The following is a 16,499-nucleotide window of genomic DNA, read 5'->3' as shown; positions in this document are numbered from 1 at the left end:
GGGGGGGTGATGTGCAGAATTTGCTTTATAAAATACTTTGAAAACGATACCTAGAGCCATCGATGAAGACAGCTCTTTAATAACATGGTTAAAGGAAACTCCTAAGTGTTGTTTTTGAACATAAAGAGGAATGACATGGATAAATATAAGCTTAACAATTAAGTCCTTAGAGTATAACTCGATGATAAGGTATTTATTACAGGGGGGCCCCTCTACTCTTTCACAAAACCGCTCTTCATGCAGCTGTCATGGGAGGGCATAGACCACAGGTCCCATCCACAGGGCCTTCCCGTGCTTTTCTCCTATCTTGGGCTTATCCCTTCTGGGCAGTGTCTTCCCAGGACAAATAAAGATTGACCCGGCATCTCTGCATCTCTTATGAGTGAGGATCACCAACTCAATCCTAGGAAGGTGGTAGCTGGAATTTTTCACAGAGGTGAAATATTTTAGACCTGCAGTGATAGAATCTTCTGTTTAAATGTAAGCACTGTGGAAATGAAGATGAGAGTTGTGTTAGTGCTTCAGGAGCTTAAAAAAATGGAATTAAAACGATCTTCCTTTGTTCTGTTATAGGAGAAAACGCAGGACAGACACCCATGAACATCAATCCTCAGCAGACCCGTTTCCCGGATTTTCTTGATTGTCTCCCGGGAACAAATGTTGACCTAGGAACTTTGGAATCTGAAGATCTGATCCCCCTCTTCAATGATGTAGAGTCTGCTCTGAACAAAAGCGAGCCCTTTCTAACCTGGCTGTAATCAATACCATTGTAACGTGGATGCAGCCGTGACCTGACATTTCCTGGGCCTCTTGGAAAAAGCAATGGAGCAGAGTAAGTCTGCAGGTGTACCACTTTCTGCCTCCATGACTCAATGCTCCCTCCTTTCCATGCGGCCAGTTTAATCATTGCCTGGATTTGATTGACAGTAACTTAAGTTAAACGCAAATGAATGCTCTATTTTCATTTTCTGCAGGCCTGCACCCCTGTGATGGGCTATGCAAGAATTGCTTCTGCAGAACTGAGAATGCAGAATTGCTTCTCTGTTTTTCTCTCTGCTGCCCCATAACTAAGCTTTAGGGGTGTTAGTTGAAATTTGTGCATCCATTGATTATAAATCATAAAAAGCCGACCACAGGCAGTGACTTGTGACAGGCAGCTCGGTCCAGGAAATGTACACGAAATTAGACCTGATTTGCAGTTTTAAAAACTGTATTAATGACAGTAGTACCAAATGCTTTAAAAAAATATTTAACGTGAGCTTTAAAAATCATTGTATGGATAGTAAATCTCTGCTGTATGGAATACAATGTAGTTTCGAATCCATGCTGGTTCTGATGGTTCTTTTACTCTGTATCTGCAAAGGCACACATGGTCCTATTGTAGTTTGGCCTTCCTCATTACTTTACTGCGTAGTGTCTAGACAACTCTTCCTTCCAGCAGGAGAGGAGCAGGAACCTGAGTCACAGCTCCTACACTTACAGATCTTATGAAAGAGACCAGTTTGGTACTAATTATGAGCATTTGTTAAACAAAACTTTTGTTTTTTAATTACAAGTTGGATTTTTTTTAAAAAATTGCAGCTTAGAATTTGATGTTTATTTTATAAAGCACTCTAATTTTGTAGCTGATGACAAAGGGCAGCCAAATATTTTTGATCAGTGGCAACTGTATTTTTGTCTTTTGAAAACTGTTCTGAAAACATCAGGACAACATAGCTTCCAACCTGACAGCACACACAGTAAACTGTTGCTTTTTAAATGCTGAAGCCTTATCAGTTTTGCTTTCCAGATTTCAAGTGTTTAAAATACTCTTATCTATGAAACTGTTTGAAGGATGAAGCAGATCTCTGACTGACGTGTAAAAAAAAAACCCTCTGAAGGGTGTATGGTGGAGACACGTGTTTCTGAATTCAGCAAAATTGATTCCTAAGTATGTTATCCTAACCGTGTTTGCTACAGTTGGTATAAAAAGGCATGAAATATGTACTCAATACCTCTTATGTAACCAAAAACATTTTTTTTTTTTATTAGCTTTTAAGGACTGAGAGAGAGCATCAGGTTCCCCCAGGCATGCAACTCTGTCTGCATTGCCAATGAAGTCCTCGATTGTTTAATATTTTGAACTGACATTATTTATAATCTATGAATTTAATATCTTTTTGGAAAGACATGAATAGTTCAGGTCTCTGAGAGGAACCTTAATTCCCAAGGGGGCTTAGATCTATTGGGGAATCCTAAGTAAGATCCTCTTCAATCTACCAGAACATAGACAGGCAGAAAATATTTTTAATTTTGTTGGAAAGAAGGCAAGTGAAAAGGTCAGAGATGAGGTAGTCAAGTCACGGTATGCAGTGGAAGGATACTAGTTGTGAAATGGGAACAGACAAGTGATAGTCCCCCACAAGCAAGACAAGCAGGAGGTAGGAGAGGTGCCCAAAAGAACAAAGCAACAAGTTCCTACAACTTTTATACCAAAAGACTCTGTTGTGGAAGAAAGGGCTTTGGTGCACTTTATATGGAAGAAGGGAGGGGCAGGGCTGGTGTTGCCCTGAGCATGTCTGTGGACAAGAGCATAAGCCTGCTGTTGCTTCCAACACAATGAAGTGATTTTTTTTTTTTTTTTTCCTGAAGGACCCATAGTTTCTGTTCCTGACTCCTTTTCTCTCCCTGAGCGCTCTGAGAGAGAGGGGGGTGGATGTTTATGTTGCTACTAAATTGAAGGGAGCACTATTTCTTTTTTTCTTTTATGAGCAATAATTGCAAAAAGAGTTGTACATTCTTTCTAAGAAAAACAAAAAACAAGGGACCTAACAAAACTGAGCAGTGTTACTGTATTTTTTAAAAATATTTTTATAGACTCCTTTTCAGGTTATTAAGTGTAAAAGAAACGGATACCCCTCTTTTTTTAAAGTAGCTAAAACATCGGTGATTTGTATTATCAATTTTTAGAAGTAATTTCCTAGTAAGCTTGTGGCATTAGAAAATACTAGAAGAATTTTTTTTTTTAGTGAAATTAGTTGAAACATTTATTAATGAACATAACAAATATTTTTCCAGAATTGAATATGAACCATGACTGCGTGTTTACTAATAGACAAAGCCAGATGTAATTGTTTTGTTTTGTTTTTAAGGCCAATAAAATAATGGCCTTCATTAAAGAACACTAAAGCTAGAAATCTAAAAGTAAGAAAAACTTTTTAAAGGTTTTTTTTTTTTTTTTCCTATCATTGTAAGTGTTAAGAGCCCTACAGAATCCATGATAAGGTGCTATTTATATTTCTTATTAGAATAAGAACTGCCAGGATATCTAGTCTTCTTAGTCCTCCATCAGTAAATGTCAACATTTCATCCATTCGCTGTGCCACAGAAAAGGCATATTAAAAATTTGAAATGGAAAACTCATTGCCGAGATCTTTCTTTCATGGTATTGTTTTCCTGATAAAACAATTTTCTTGAAGTGAATACATCGTCAAAACCGATTTGCAATTCTCCTAAACCCGAGTAATTGTTCGTGTTTCACCGGAATATTTAGGATGTGGAAGGCAGTTTCTTTCACTGATGGGACAACAGGTGGGAAGCGCACAAAGCCTGTAGCGTCCCAGGCCTGATAGAAGCCCTCTCTGTGGAAGACAGTGAGAGAAGTGTTGCTAATTTTAAGTGGTGTTCTTATGACATGATTAGAAAGTAACTTCTAAAGGACAACTTTTATGGAAAAAATAAGCTGTTAAAAAAAAAAAAAGGAAATGTAGATTAATTTAATTGGGGAAAATGGGCGATTGATGGAGACCGTTTCCCTAACACACTACATCATTTATGTGCTAGTACTTTAACTTTTTAAGAAAATGTACTTCTACGTTTTGTACTCTGACATATGTGTGTTTATTTTTTAATTGAGAATGCTATGCCTCCAGAAGGCATGCAGCCAAATCAATCCTATCAAACCATTTTACCTGGAGTTTGGTACTGGTTTTTACTTCTCTGATTCTGTATAAGAAAAATAAATACAATTGAATTTCCACTTGGAGCCTTTGTCTTTTCATGGTTTGTGTGTGTTCCTTTTACTGGAGGCTTTGGGTGGTACTGAAGAAGGGCTTATGTAACCCTCCTGGCAATGAAAGAAAGAAAATTTTTTTTTTTTTTTTAAATTTTATTTATTTATGATAGGCACACAGTGAGAGAGAGAGAAGCAGAGACACAGGCAGAGGGAGAAGCAGGCTCCATGCACCGGGAGCCCGACGTGGGATTCGATCCCGGGTCTCCAGGATCGCGCCCTGGGCCAAAGGCAGGCGCCAAACCGCTGCGCCACCCAGGGATCCCGAAAGAAAGAAAATTTTGTAGGCCAACATTGTTTTGGCTCAAACGTCTAGTCTCCAATATTCTAAATATCCACAGAATTCTGGTTTCCCCTTTATTTGAAGGAACCCACCGAGATTTTTTTTTCAAGTGTGTACATATGTAATTCATATATTTTATATATATAGTTTACGTATAATACATATAATTTTTTAAAAAAATCACACTGTCCTTCTAACACCCTCACAGATTGGACTGAGACGTCTGAACTATAGGATTCTCAGTCCTTCCTCAGTTGTTAAAAATATCGTGTGGCTTCTTGTTGTCAAAGCTAAGGACAGCTTATCATTTATTCTGAGTGTGGGCTTGTGACAGTATATTTTCTCTGTCCCTTGAGTCGTTTGATTCTCACTGTTGTAATACCTTTGTCCAGTCCACAGAAACATTAGGTGAGAGCAAGTGAAAGGGTGTTTTCTAGCAGAAGCTAAGCAACAGAAAAAAGGGATCCTGGTGGGAACAGCTTACTAACATTGCAGAGCCTTAAGTCGCATGCATTCTTTTTTAAAAAATTTAAAAATTTTTTTAAAATTCCAGGATAATTAATGTACAGTGTTTTATTAGTTTCAGGTGTACAGTGTACTGATTTAATGATTCTCTACGTTACTCCGTGCTCATCATCATAAGTGATAAGTGTGCTCTTAATCCCCATCACCTATTTCATCCATTCCTGACACCCACCTCCCCTCTGATAACCATCAATCTGTTCTCTAGAGATAAGGGTCTGTTTTTTGGTCTCTTTTTTGCTTTGTTTTGTTTCTTAATTTCTACACATAAGTGAAATCATATGGCATTTGTCTTTCTCTGACTTATTTCATTTGACATTATACCCTCTAGATCCATCCATGTTGTTGCAAATGGCAAGATTTCATTCTTTTTTTATGACTAATATTCTAGCATGTGTGTACACCACCATTTCTTTATCTACTCCTCTATGGATGGACACTTGAGCTGCTTCCATAATCTGGCTATTGTAAGTAATCCTGTATATACACACAGGTGCACATATCTTTCCAAATTAGTGTTTTCACATTCTTTGGCTAAATACCCTGTAGTGGAATTACTGCATCACAAGATAGTTCTATTTTTGATTTCTTGAGGAACCTCCATAGAGTTTTCCACAGTGGACATACCAGTTTGCATTCCCATCAAAACCACCCAAGGGTTCCTTTTTTCCACATCCTCATCAACACTTGTTTTTTGCGTTGTTGATTTCAGCCATTCTGACAGGTGTGAGGTGGTATTTTATTGTGGTTTTGATTTGCATTTCTCTGATGACGAGAGATGGTGAGCATCTTTCATGTGTCTGGCCATCTGTATGTCTTCTTTGGAGAAGTGTCTGTTCATGTCTTCTGCCCATTTAATTGGATTATTCGTTTTTTTGCTGTTGAGTTGTGTAAGTTCTTTATGTGTTTTGGATACTAACCGCTTATCAGTTGTATCATTTGCAAATACCTTCTCCCATTCAGTCACTTGTCTTTTACTTTTGTTGGTTATTTTCTTTGCCGTGCAGAGCTTTTCATTTTCATGTAGTCTCATGCGTTCTTTTTAAAAACCGTATTTCATCATCACTGCCAAGTTAATGTACTCATTATTGAAAATGTTATAAATGCCAACATGTATAAAGTAAAAAGTGAAACTTCTCTATCTCCCAAGTCTCATACTTTAAAAAAATGTATAAGATTTTTTTTCCTATAGTGTAAGTTGGATTTTTTAACAGAAGAAAAATAATTTTTTTTAATTTTTTTTTTTTTAAATTTATGATAGTCACGCAGAGAGAGAGAGAGGCAGAGACACAGGCAGAGGGAGAAGCAGGCTCCATGCACCGGGAGCCTGACGTGGGATTCGATCCCGGGTCTCCAGGATCGCGCCCCGGGCCAAAGGCAGGCGCCAAACCGCTGCGCCACCCAGGGATCCCCAGAAGAAAAATAATTATGCATACTATTTTCAGTCTTTCATTTTTTTCTCTTAACAATAGGAATGATATTACTAATAGTTACTGAGCATTTACTATGTGCCAACCACTACGCAGAACACTGATATGTATTATCTAATCTAATCTGTATATTGACCCGCACACATTTCAATAATATTATCCTTACTTTATAGATGAAGAATTTGAGAGGTTAAATTTTTTTTAATAATAAATTTATTTTTTATTGGTGTTCAATTTGCTAACATACAGAATAACACCCAGAGAGGTTAAATCTTTTGCATAACATTACACAGTAAGCCACAAACCTATCCAATACCTCATGGGCATATTTCTATGCCAGTACATATAGTCGTATACTGGATTATTTTTTTAACAACTAATATTTTGCATGGATGTCCCCTATTGCTAGCCGGTTGATTATTTTTAGTTTTTGCTTTTACAGATAGTGCTGTACTAACTAGCCTATTCTTGTGTGAAAAGAATAGGGAAAAAAATCATTATATCATGTGATCTTAAATTTTGATAGATTCGGTCAAATATTTTTGAAAGAAAGGACTGTACAAATTTATACTTCCAGTAACAACAAATGCAAAGGCCTGTCTCACTGTTACCAGTCTGGTGCTGAATTTTGCCTCTTTTTTGTTTTGTTTTGTTTTGTTTTGTTTTGAAGATCGAGAAGTTTTCCTATAAACATGCAGTTTCAAAAATACATATAGTCAAATTTGATTGGAGTAAGAGTTAACAACAGTTCTGGATTTTTTTTTCCCTCACTGTACATTCTATAAAATATTTGGGAAGATATGTAGAATATATGAAGTTCAAAAATTGAACGAAAAATGTATCTATGGGACACCTGGGTGGCTCAGCAGTTGAGCATCTGCCTTTGGCTCAGGGCGTGATTCTGGAGACCTGGGATCGAATCCTACACTGGGGTCCCTGCGTGGAGCCTGCTTCTCCCTCTGCCTGTGTATCTGCCTCTCTCTGTGTGTCTCTCATGAATAAATAAATAAAATAAAATCTTAAAAAAAGGAAAAGTGTATTTGTATGTATATATTGGAAAATGATGACTGCAATAAAGTTAGTGAATACATGTATCACCTCACATTGTTACTAATTTATTTATTTACTTATTTCTGTAGAGAGAACTATTGACTCACTCTTAATTCTATATGGGTGGAAAATGTCCTGTTACTGTCCTGTTGTATTTCTTTTTATTTTCAGTTTGGATTTCTTAATAGTGAAATGGATTGATATTCTCATAATGCTATTGTCTCTAGTGAGTGATGTCAGTTCTCCACCTAGATCACCTTAGATTCCTTTTTACTGTGTTAGACACCCCGTCCCCCAACCTGGTGTGTTTTTGCTTCCAACAGCGAACATCTGTGGCTCTTTTAAAAAGGATTGCAGTCACTTTGCAGTCACATGCAGAGAGCTAGCTGCATAGGCATTTACATTCTACAGCATGACCTTTAGCCAACGACAGGTGGGCATGTAACTTAGATTGTCAAAGTCCCCTGTGGGTAGAGACTGCCTTGTGCAGGACTTGGCCCGAGAGCTCATTCTTGTTTTCTTTCCTCCCTCTTTCCTGTTTCCCCCACTCTCTTACCAGTTTACTCTGTAAATACCCAATTCCTTGAAAATTCCTTTCTTGAATATCACTTCTTTAGTAAATCACTTGTACATGAGTCCTTGTATCAGGGTGTGCTTCTGAGAACCAGATCTAAGCTAGTATCTGGAATATACAACAAACTTGCATGTCAATGAGAAAAACAAACAGTCTAATAGAAATATGGGCCGAGGATATGAATTGAAAAGGTATAGGACAGGGAACTGAGTGCCAAATAACTTGCCAACTTTATTCCAATCAGGAAAATGGAAATTCAAGAGTAGTGATAGACCATTTCATTTCTAGCAAACTGCAAAATTAAAAAGACTGATGACACCAAGTGTTAGCTAGGGTGTGGGGAGACGGGAACACTTCACACACTGTGGCAGTGTAAATTGATAAAAGCCTGAAGCTGGCCACTGGGTCTGTTTTGCTGACCACCATATCCCCGTTGTATTCCCCAAGCAAGGGAGTAGTTTCAGAGGGGACATACAGGGAAAAGGGGCTGCAAAATAGGAGAGAGGGAACTTTCTAGATGATCTAGCTGAGTAAACAAATCTATCACTAATCAATGGGGTAACAGGCATTGCAGCCACACTCGCTCAGAGCTGGGACTTGTACATTCATAGTGTATCCGAGTTCCCATTTTCTTTTCTTTTAGGATTGCAATCTTGAAAATTTACGTACTTGTATTTTCAATTAAAACAATTACAGCTACCAAATTTCAGATTTTTTTTTCCTTGGGACACTGGTTTTTTAAAATTACGACTAATATTGTGTGGATATCAAAGCTCCCAGATATATAATTTACTTATCTTCCATTCGGTGCACATATGAAGGTGTTAATACGTGCAAGGTTAACATCTAGAGAATTTCTGATATCTGCCTTGCTGCCTGGAATAGTTCAATACATGTAACGCTCGCTCTAAAATGAATATAAAATTAAGATCAGACCCATTATGTCATATTAAAGACTTTTTGGATGAGTTTCTGGTCACTAGAGCTACAAGGGTCTGTGAATTCTGGCCCTAAAACAGAATACATTTATTCCAGGGATGCCTCAAAAGGTCGGATATATTCAAGTCCTCAAAGGAGAACTGCTTACAACTTTCTCTGGAATGCCCCCAAATTTTAAGATTCACCCAAACAATTAGCCAATGCATTTTATTTTATTTTTTTCACGGTCTCTGAAAGCTCTGAGAAATTGATCCCAGCTTTAAGCGTTGTTCCCAGTAAGTTTGCTCACACACATTTTACACCTAATTCCAGTTGGCTCATAGATTCACCAAGACTCTTCTATTGACCTTAGACTTTGCAATTCTTTCCTATAGGCTGTCCTTTGAAATACTTCCCATGTAGTAATTTAAAAGTGTGAAACGATCGATAAAGCCGCAACTGTAGTTCACGCAGATGTATAAATTATGTTTAGAAATAATAATTTGCAGGGGTCACAGCGTTTACCATAAAGTTTTCTATGTCCTAAAAGGACTCTTCTGCTTGTAAGTCATTTGCTCATATTTGTAATTGAACAAAGTGATGCATGTCTCATGTTTACAGTTTGAGGACCAGAAGTAGGGTGAACAAGTGTCCTGGTTTGCTTCGGACAGAAGGGTTACCCTAGATTCTGGACTTTCAGTATTAAAATTGGGAAAGTCCCAGCAAACTGGTAAACTTGAAAAGTGTGCATCATGTACTCATTGGCAGGACTGGCTACATAATTTGTGGGACCCAGTGCAGGATGAAAATATGGGGCCTTTGCTCAAATGTACTAAGAATTGACAATGGAGCATTAAACTGTGGGGCTCCTGGGAGGGTGCAACCCTCTGTAATTGCATAGGAAACATCCTGAAGCCAGCCTCATTCATTGCAATCCTGCAAATCAAAGGATTTCCTGTGCTAGGATCTCTCTCTGTAAGAATAAGAAAGAAGAGGCTGACATTAAAAAAGAAATAATTACAAGAATTGAGCTGGGAAATTGTCAATGTTTTCTTCTGAAACAACCTCTTGTCAAATCTTCCAGATAGTTGTTTTTCCAGTAGTAGAGAAAGTTAAGGTAGGTCTGAGGCCCCTGGTCCTAAGCCAGATTTAGTTTCTCCCAAGAGTGTTAAAGAACATAAGACTCTTAGGATCTTCTTTGATATCTCCTGACATTGTCAGGGTCAGTAATAGTCAACAACCACCAAATATATATTGAATTCATTCATTCATTCATTCATTCATTCATTCATTCATTCATCACTGTACTTGCTGAGCCCCTGCCATCTTGAAGGTACTGAATAAGCACTGGACAAAACAAGGATGAAGAAAACTCAATCCTTTTTCTACAGGAACCATATATTTAATCAGGGCCCTATATTATGGGGCAAAGAATAATGTATTCTTTTTATTTTCAGTTTGGATTTCTTAATAGTGAAATGGAGTGAATAATGGGAACCCAGAGTAGGGAAGGAAGAAGAGGAATGAACAACCTCAAAAAGCACATGGAGTGTCAGTCTTAGCTTCAAGGAGTTTCCCAGGCATTTCAGGGAACAGCATATATGAAAGCCCAAAATTTTGAGTGCTGAGAAGTTCCATGGCCCTGAAAGGACAGTGTAGGAAGGCAGTGAGGCAGGAGAACGTGAGTAAACAAATAAAATAGATGGATTTAACCCCTCAAAGGGGTTTGAATGCTTTGTTCTGGGGTTGGAGAAGCTGGTGGCCTTCTCTGAGGACAAGGGCTATTTGGTGCTGTGAGGATAGGAAGAAATTGAAATCACAGCCTCTGCCTCCAAGCAGATAACATACTACTATGTATTTAGCATCAAGCGTATGCCAACATTGTTTAGGAGTGGAAGAGATCACTTAAGGGCCTGCTGGTGAGGTAAGATCATGGCAGTGGGCAGAGAATCCTAGGACCCGGAACTGGTAAACAAAGGCATGGAAGCATAAAATGGAAGAGAAACACAATATATTTTTACAACCCATTGTGTTCCAGGAGCTAGTCTCTGAGCTTCTCTGTGTATCTGTGTTTATTGTGGTACCATGACACTTTTAAAGTCATTTAAACAGAATTGAAATCTTTGTAATATTGACTCTTTCTACTCAAGTCCATTTATTTTCTTAATATCCTCAAAGAATGAGGATGAATAGACAAAAGGCAAACGAATAAATTCCCCTAAAACCTCAGTCTTGGAAGTCATGCACTAGGGCCAGCTCCATCAGAAATGACAGATATATACTTGACCCTGGGACAGCACAGGGGACTAGGGGTGCCAATCCCTAGTGCAGTCAAAAATCGGTTTAAAACATTTGACTCCCCCAAAACTTAACTACTAATAGCCTACTGTTGACTGGAAAGCCTTGCCAAGAGCAAAAACAGTGAATGAACACATATTTCGCGTGTTATATATACCCTATTCTGTGTTCTTACAATGAAGTAAGCTAGAGAAAAGAAAACAGTATTAAAGAAAATCATAAGGAAAACACATTTACAGTATTATACTGCATTTATAAAAACAAAAAACGAAAGAAACAAAGCCATGAATAAGTGGACCCATGCAGTTCAAACCTGTACTATTCAAGGGTCAAGTGTAAATGTGATCTCTGGAAATTCACTTAACTTTCCTGGGTATCATTTCTTATTTTCCTTAGCTATAAAATGCTCATTTTCTCATGACACTAAAATCCTCCCATTCCATAATCTTCCTTAGTGTTTGAACAGATTTTCTACATCGAGGAGATAGGTCGATTTGTGTCATGTACACAAAAAACACACTCTTTTTCTTATAGCTTTTTTTTTTTGAGAGTCCAATAGTTATAACATATTTTAACTACGACTCTAATCCCCCAAAGTAATATAATTTCAACAAGCATGTTCATCACTGCTGGACCAGAGGCTCTGACATTTCCATCATTGAGATTTAGGGACTATTCCTAGAAAAAGATCTCACTCAAGTCTCTCACTTGGGTAATGAGGCTGTGACTAATGGGGCTCTGGATGGAGAAAATTAATTTTCATGATTAGTAAACGATTAATAATCAGTAATCCCCTAATGCTCTGGGAAGATAATCCATTTATGGAATTAGCATAGAGTAAAATCAGAGTTTCAGAGAATGAGAGCAGGGAAGCCCTAACAGGGAAAGTTGAAGTCCAGCACATCCCACGCAGCATTGCAAGTCCTGGAGAAGGTGGGTGTGTGAGCATTAAGAAAGGACATGTGTGGGCAATCTCCTTTACAAATTTGCCGGGGGCTTCATTCCTCCAACCAGTTAAGAAGTTCCACGCCATGTAACTATTAATTAACACCGTGGCCTTAGCCAAGTCTCTTACAGTTTTGAAACTTTGGTTTCTTTACATGTAAAATTGGCTATTATAATAAAAAGGAGGGTACAGTTAAGAGAGAGGTGAAGATTAAGACAATTGACTTCTATAGAACACCCAGTAAATAAATAGCTGGTGGTCAAAAAATGTTCATTTTTCTCCTTTGGGGGCAACTTCTCCCTTTCTTCTTCCCAGGCCATATTTTTCTTCATGGCACTCACCACCATATATAACAATAAGAGGTAATTCGTCATTGTCTCCTCCTGTTAGCCCATCAGTGCTGGAAGAACAGGGATTTTTGTTTCTTTTGCGTCTAGCACCGTGAACAATGCCTGGTAGTCTGTTCAAAAGTATTTTTAAGGTAGTTGTTGAATGGATGAAAATGTTTGAGAGCATATTGTTTTTCACACTGCAACCCCTCCTTTGGATAGTGCCATCTTTGGTTGACTTGTTGGCTCACACTTCCAGGTCTTGAATTGATAAGGCCGTTGGAAAATACTTCTTTATGGGGGGATATTTAGAAAGATGGCCAATGTGTCTGCTGAGAAGCCGCCCCCTGAGGGAGCTGATGGGCAGAACCGCCACTAGAGGGTAGCAGCTGGCTCTGCAAGGGTGTGGGGACCAGCCCCTCTCCCAATCCTCCCCTCGGGAGCACTGGGTGAGGGCTGGGTTATCCTGGAGGGGGGAGTAGAAAGGCAGGCAGGTGAGTGCTGTTTTTGTTTCCCTCTCTGCACTCACCTGTATATATGTTGCCAGGAAGATCTGTGGCTTTTGGGTGAGAATTAAGTGGTTTTTTTGTTTTTTTGTTTGTTTGTTTGTTTTAAGTACAGAGCAAAAAAAACCAAAAAACAAAAAACACCAGGAAAAATTAAGGCATTCTCAGAAGAATATTTATAGGGGGGGGTCAGTGGATCACCTGCCTCGGAGTATATTAAGATGTTAGTGTAAAATGTGAATTTCTCTGACTTCCTGAATCTGAAGGGGGGGGGGGGATTTGCATTTACTTAGCAAGCTTCCAGGTGATTCCGGCTCACTCTCACCTTTGATGATCACCACACCTGGTGAGTCTCTCCAAACTTTTCATCATGAAGCCCCAGTATATGTATATTTACCTGTTTATTTTATTTTATTTTTTAAAGATTTTATTTATTTATTCATCACACACACACACACACACACACACACACACACACACACACAATGGCAGAGACACAGGCAGAGGGAGAAGCAGGCTCCATGCAAGGAGCCCGATGTGGGACTCGATCCGGGGTCTCCAGGATCACACCCCGGGCTGTAGGCAGCACTAAACCGCTGTGCCACCAGGGCTGCCCCTACCTATTTATTTCTTGATTTATAAGTTATATGCATAGATGACTGTTCTTATGTATTGTGTATATCATAAAGCATTCACAAAAATAGAAAATTTGAAAGGATGACAAATCACATACATTAAAGTTTATAGATGAACTTCCCACGCCACGTTTTGGATGAGAGGATGAGTATAATTCATGCAGATGAAATGTTATTTACCTGATCCTCAGGGTGATTGTTATGGCACAACACTCATTTTCTCAGGGTTATGGCCCCGACGTCAGTGGGCATGAAACAGCATGATTATCTGTAGAGGTTTTATTTCTGTTTCATTAGTATCACTGGGCAGCAACCTCCACCTCCCCACAGAATTCACATTTGGTTTTCAGGAAAGTTCTCATAATTATTCTTTTCCCCAAACTGATGTCCCAAGTACAAATTCTGGGTGGGAAACCAAGTGCAGACTGGTCCATGTGTTGGTATCACACACCACAGCGATGCCCTGGTAATTCATGAACACACGTATATGCACCTGGGGCTACATTAAGCTGAAAATGTTACAAAATCCTCTCCTATGAAGCCCTGCCTGCAAAAAGCTTTAAATGTAATGATTTGACTCTACTTCTGGCTCTTAACCTTTCTGGGGTCATGGGGTCTCCTTGAGAACCTAATGAAATCTATGAGTTTTCTCTCCAGGGCAGGGGAAAAAAAAATACTCATCTGACTATATATACACCATTTCAGAGGGTGTGGAAACTTTTGGAGTTCTCAACATGCGGACTCTGAGCCAGCAGCATCAGCATTTCCTGGGAACTTATTTGAAATGCCCCACGCCCAAGTCTACTGAATCAGAAATTTTGGGGTGGGAATAAGCCCTCCAGGTATTTTTGATGAATACTCAAGTTTGAGAACACTCCAGAGCAGAGGTTCTCAAACCAGCCTCCTTATTGAAATCACCTGATGATTTATGTTTTATTTTTATTTTTTGTAAGGCACCCATGCTGTCTGGGTTCCAATCTCCTTTAATGAAATCAGTATCTCTGGAGGTAGGGCCTGCACATTGGGATTTTTGAAAGCTCTCCAAAGGAGCTAAGCTCTGTGGACCAAGATGTTAATAATTCAGGCTCCTTCTGACGATCCCCAGCAAGAGCATGACAGCCCTAGAGAAGAACTTAGCCACAGCCTGACTCATCACTTTCATTTACAGGGGAGGACGCTAAGAAGATTTTCCGTGCTGCAGTTACTGAGTATCTAGGCATCCTGGTTCTCCTTCTTCCCCTGTCCCAGGAAGTGCCACACACAGAAATAGCAAGCCTAAAATACTCCTGAAGAAGCCTGGTCATCAAAGATACACATATTTAAAAGTAGCCTAGATGATGTTATTTTCAGCTACAGATCATTGACATCAGCATCCAGTGGTTTTTCCTCCTTTGGCTCAACATTTGCCATTGGTTTTCTTTGCACTTGGTTTATTAGTTTTGTTTTTTTTTTTTAAGATTTTATTTATTCATGAGACACAGAGAGAGAGAAAGGCAGAGACACAGGCAGAGGGAGAAGCAGGCTCCCTGTGGGGAGCCTGATGCAAGGACTCTGATCCCAGACTCCAGGATCACACCCTGAGCCCAAGGCAGATGCTCAACCACTGAGCCACCCAGGTGTCCCTATTAAGCTTTCTTAGGAAGGAGCCAGAGCCCTGCCAGGCCAGTGGAAAGCAGCAAAGTTGAAGTGCCACAACACAGCCTTTCTGCAGAGGTGTGGGGGGTGAGGCAGGGGAGTGTGCCCTGGGCTGGGAGGGGAGGCTCAGGCCCTGGAGCCAGGAATCCTGGGTTTGAAGCCAGCTCTGTCACTGACTCATTCTGTGACCTTAGGCTTCTTGCTCAAGCTCCTCATGCCTCAGTTTCTTTACTTCTCCATAAGGGTAATGATGATAATAGCACAACCACCCCATGGGTTGTGACTGTTAAAAGGGGTTTGAGGCGCGTCAAGATGGATTTCCACATTAGATCTCATGCTCTGCCCCTGTAAGCTCCCCAGGGGATGGTGGCACTGGTGAGCCAGTGGTGGGGGGTGGAGGGACTGGTGGAGGCCCGGTGGAAGGGGGGGCTTGCTGCTGCATGGGAGGCAGAGAGCTTAGGACCCTGCTTTTCTTTCCTCTTCGTTTTTTAACCCTGAGGATTATAGAGATCTGCCCCTGCATTCCAGCTTCTTCCACCCAGAAGATTGTCTTCCTATAGGTACTTTGAAAGATTATATAAAAATGCTGATTTTGCTCATGACATTTTAATTGATCATTTGTGTTCATTCAGGTTAGCCTGAATGAACGAACAGGATAAATTGGGACATTTTATTTTATTTTTATTATTTAAAAAAAAATTTTTTTTAATTGGGACATTTTAAAAAAATAACAAAATTTTAGTAATTTTAGGGCTACATAGGAGCTTGAAATTAGCATAACAAAGCTTCCCTTCCTGGATGCTGTTAGCAGAATCAGTGAGATTTGTAGCAGAGTAGCAGGGAGTGCGACTCTTACCCTATTTCTGTTTATGGGGCCCTGGGAAAGTTTATTTTTTCTAAGGCTCGTTTTCCTCTTACATGCAAGGAACTAATCATAGTTTCTATATCATAGGGTTGTGTCAGATTAAAAAAAAAGCGGACTTAGATAAGGAAAAACTTTATTCAAAAGGACTATTGCAACATGAGAATCTCCAATCTCAGGAATCTGCAGGCCTCTCAAAAACAAACAGAAAAGGCTTTTCTTTTACAGGCTGGGGTAAGCAGACCTTGGCAGCGATGGGAAGTTGGGCAAGCACATGGCATGCTCGCCGGGGTCTGACAGGAAATGTGTCTCCCTGTGGTCAGCCGATTCCCCGGATAAGCTAATAAAGGGACACTTTAGTGCTTGCTCAGGCTTGGGGGCAAGCAGAGGTCAGGGGCCTGTGGGGAGGAGAGAAGCCTCCCTGAAGTTTGGGGAAGACAAAGCAGCATGTGAGGCATGG

The 16,499-nt window shown here is 39.6% G+C and overlaps 1 protein-coding gene across 1 annotated transcript in view; it reads left to right on the top strand.

The window, feature by feature from the left end:
• Positions 1–4,018, top strand: part of WWTR1 (WW domain containing transcription regulator 1) — a 132,338-nt gene extending 128,320 nt beyond the window's left edge. Inside the window, exon 7 of the mRNA XM_041734487.1 lies at positions 574–4,018. Within this exon, the coding sequence (XP_041590421.1) occupies positions 574–758 (185 nt within the window). The 3' untranslated portion in view covers positions 759–4,018. The remainder of the gene's footprint in view (positions 1–573) is intronic.
• The last annotated feature ends 12,481 nt before the right edge of the window (positions 4,019–16,499 follow it).

This window comes from Vulpes lagopus, chromosome 19, assembly GCF_018345385.1.
Source record: "Vulpes lagopus strain Blue_001 chromosome 19, ASM1834538v1, whole genome shotgun sequence".
Taxonomy (NCBI): domain Eukaryota; kingdom Metazoa; phylum Chordata; class Mammalia; order Carnivora; family Canidae; genus Vulpes; species Vulpes lagopus.
The sequence above is the reverse complement of the archived record's forward strand: the minus strand, read 5'-3'. Positions and strand labels throughout refer to the sequence as shown.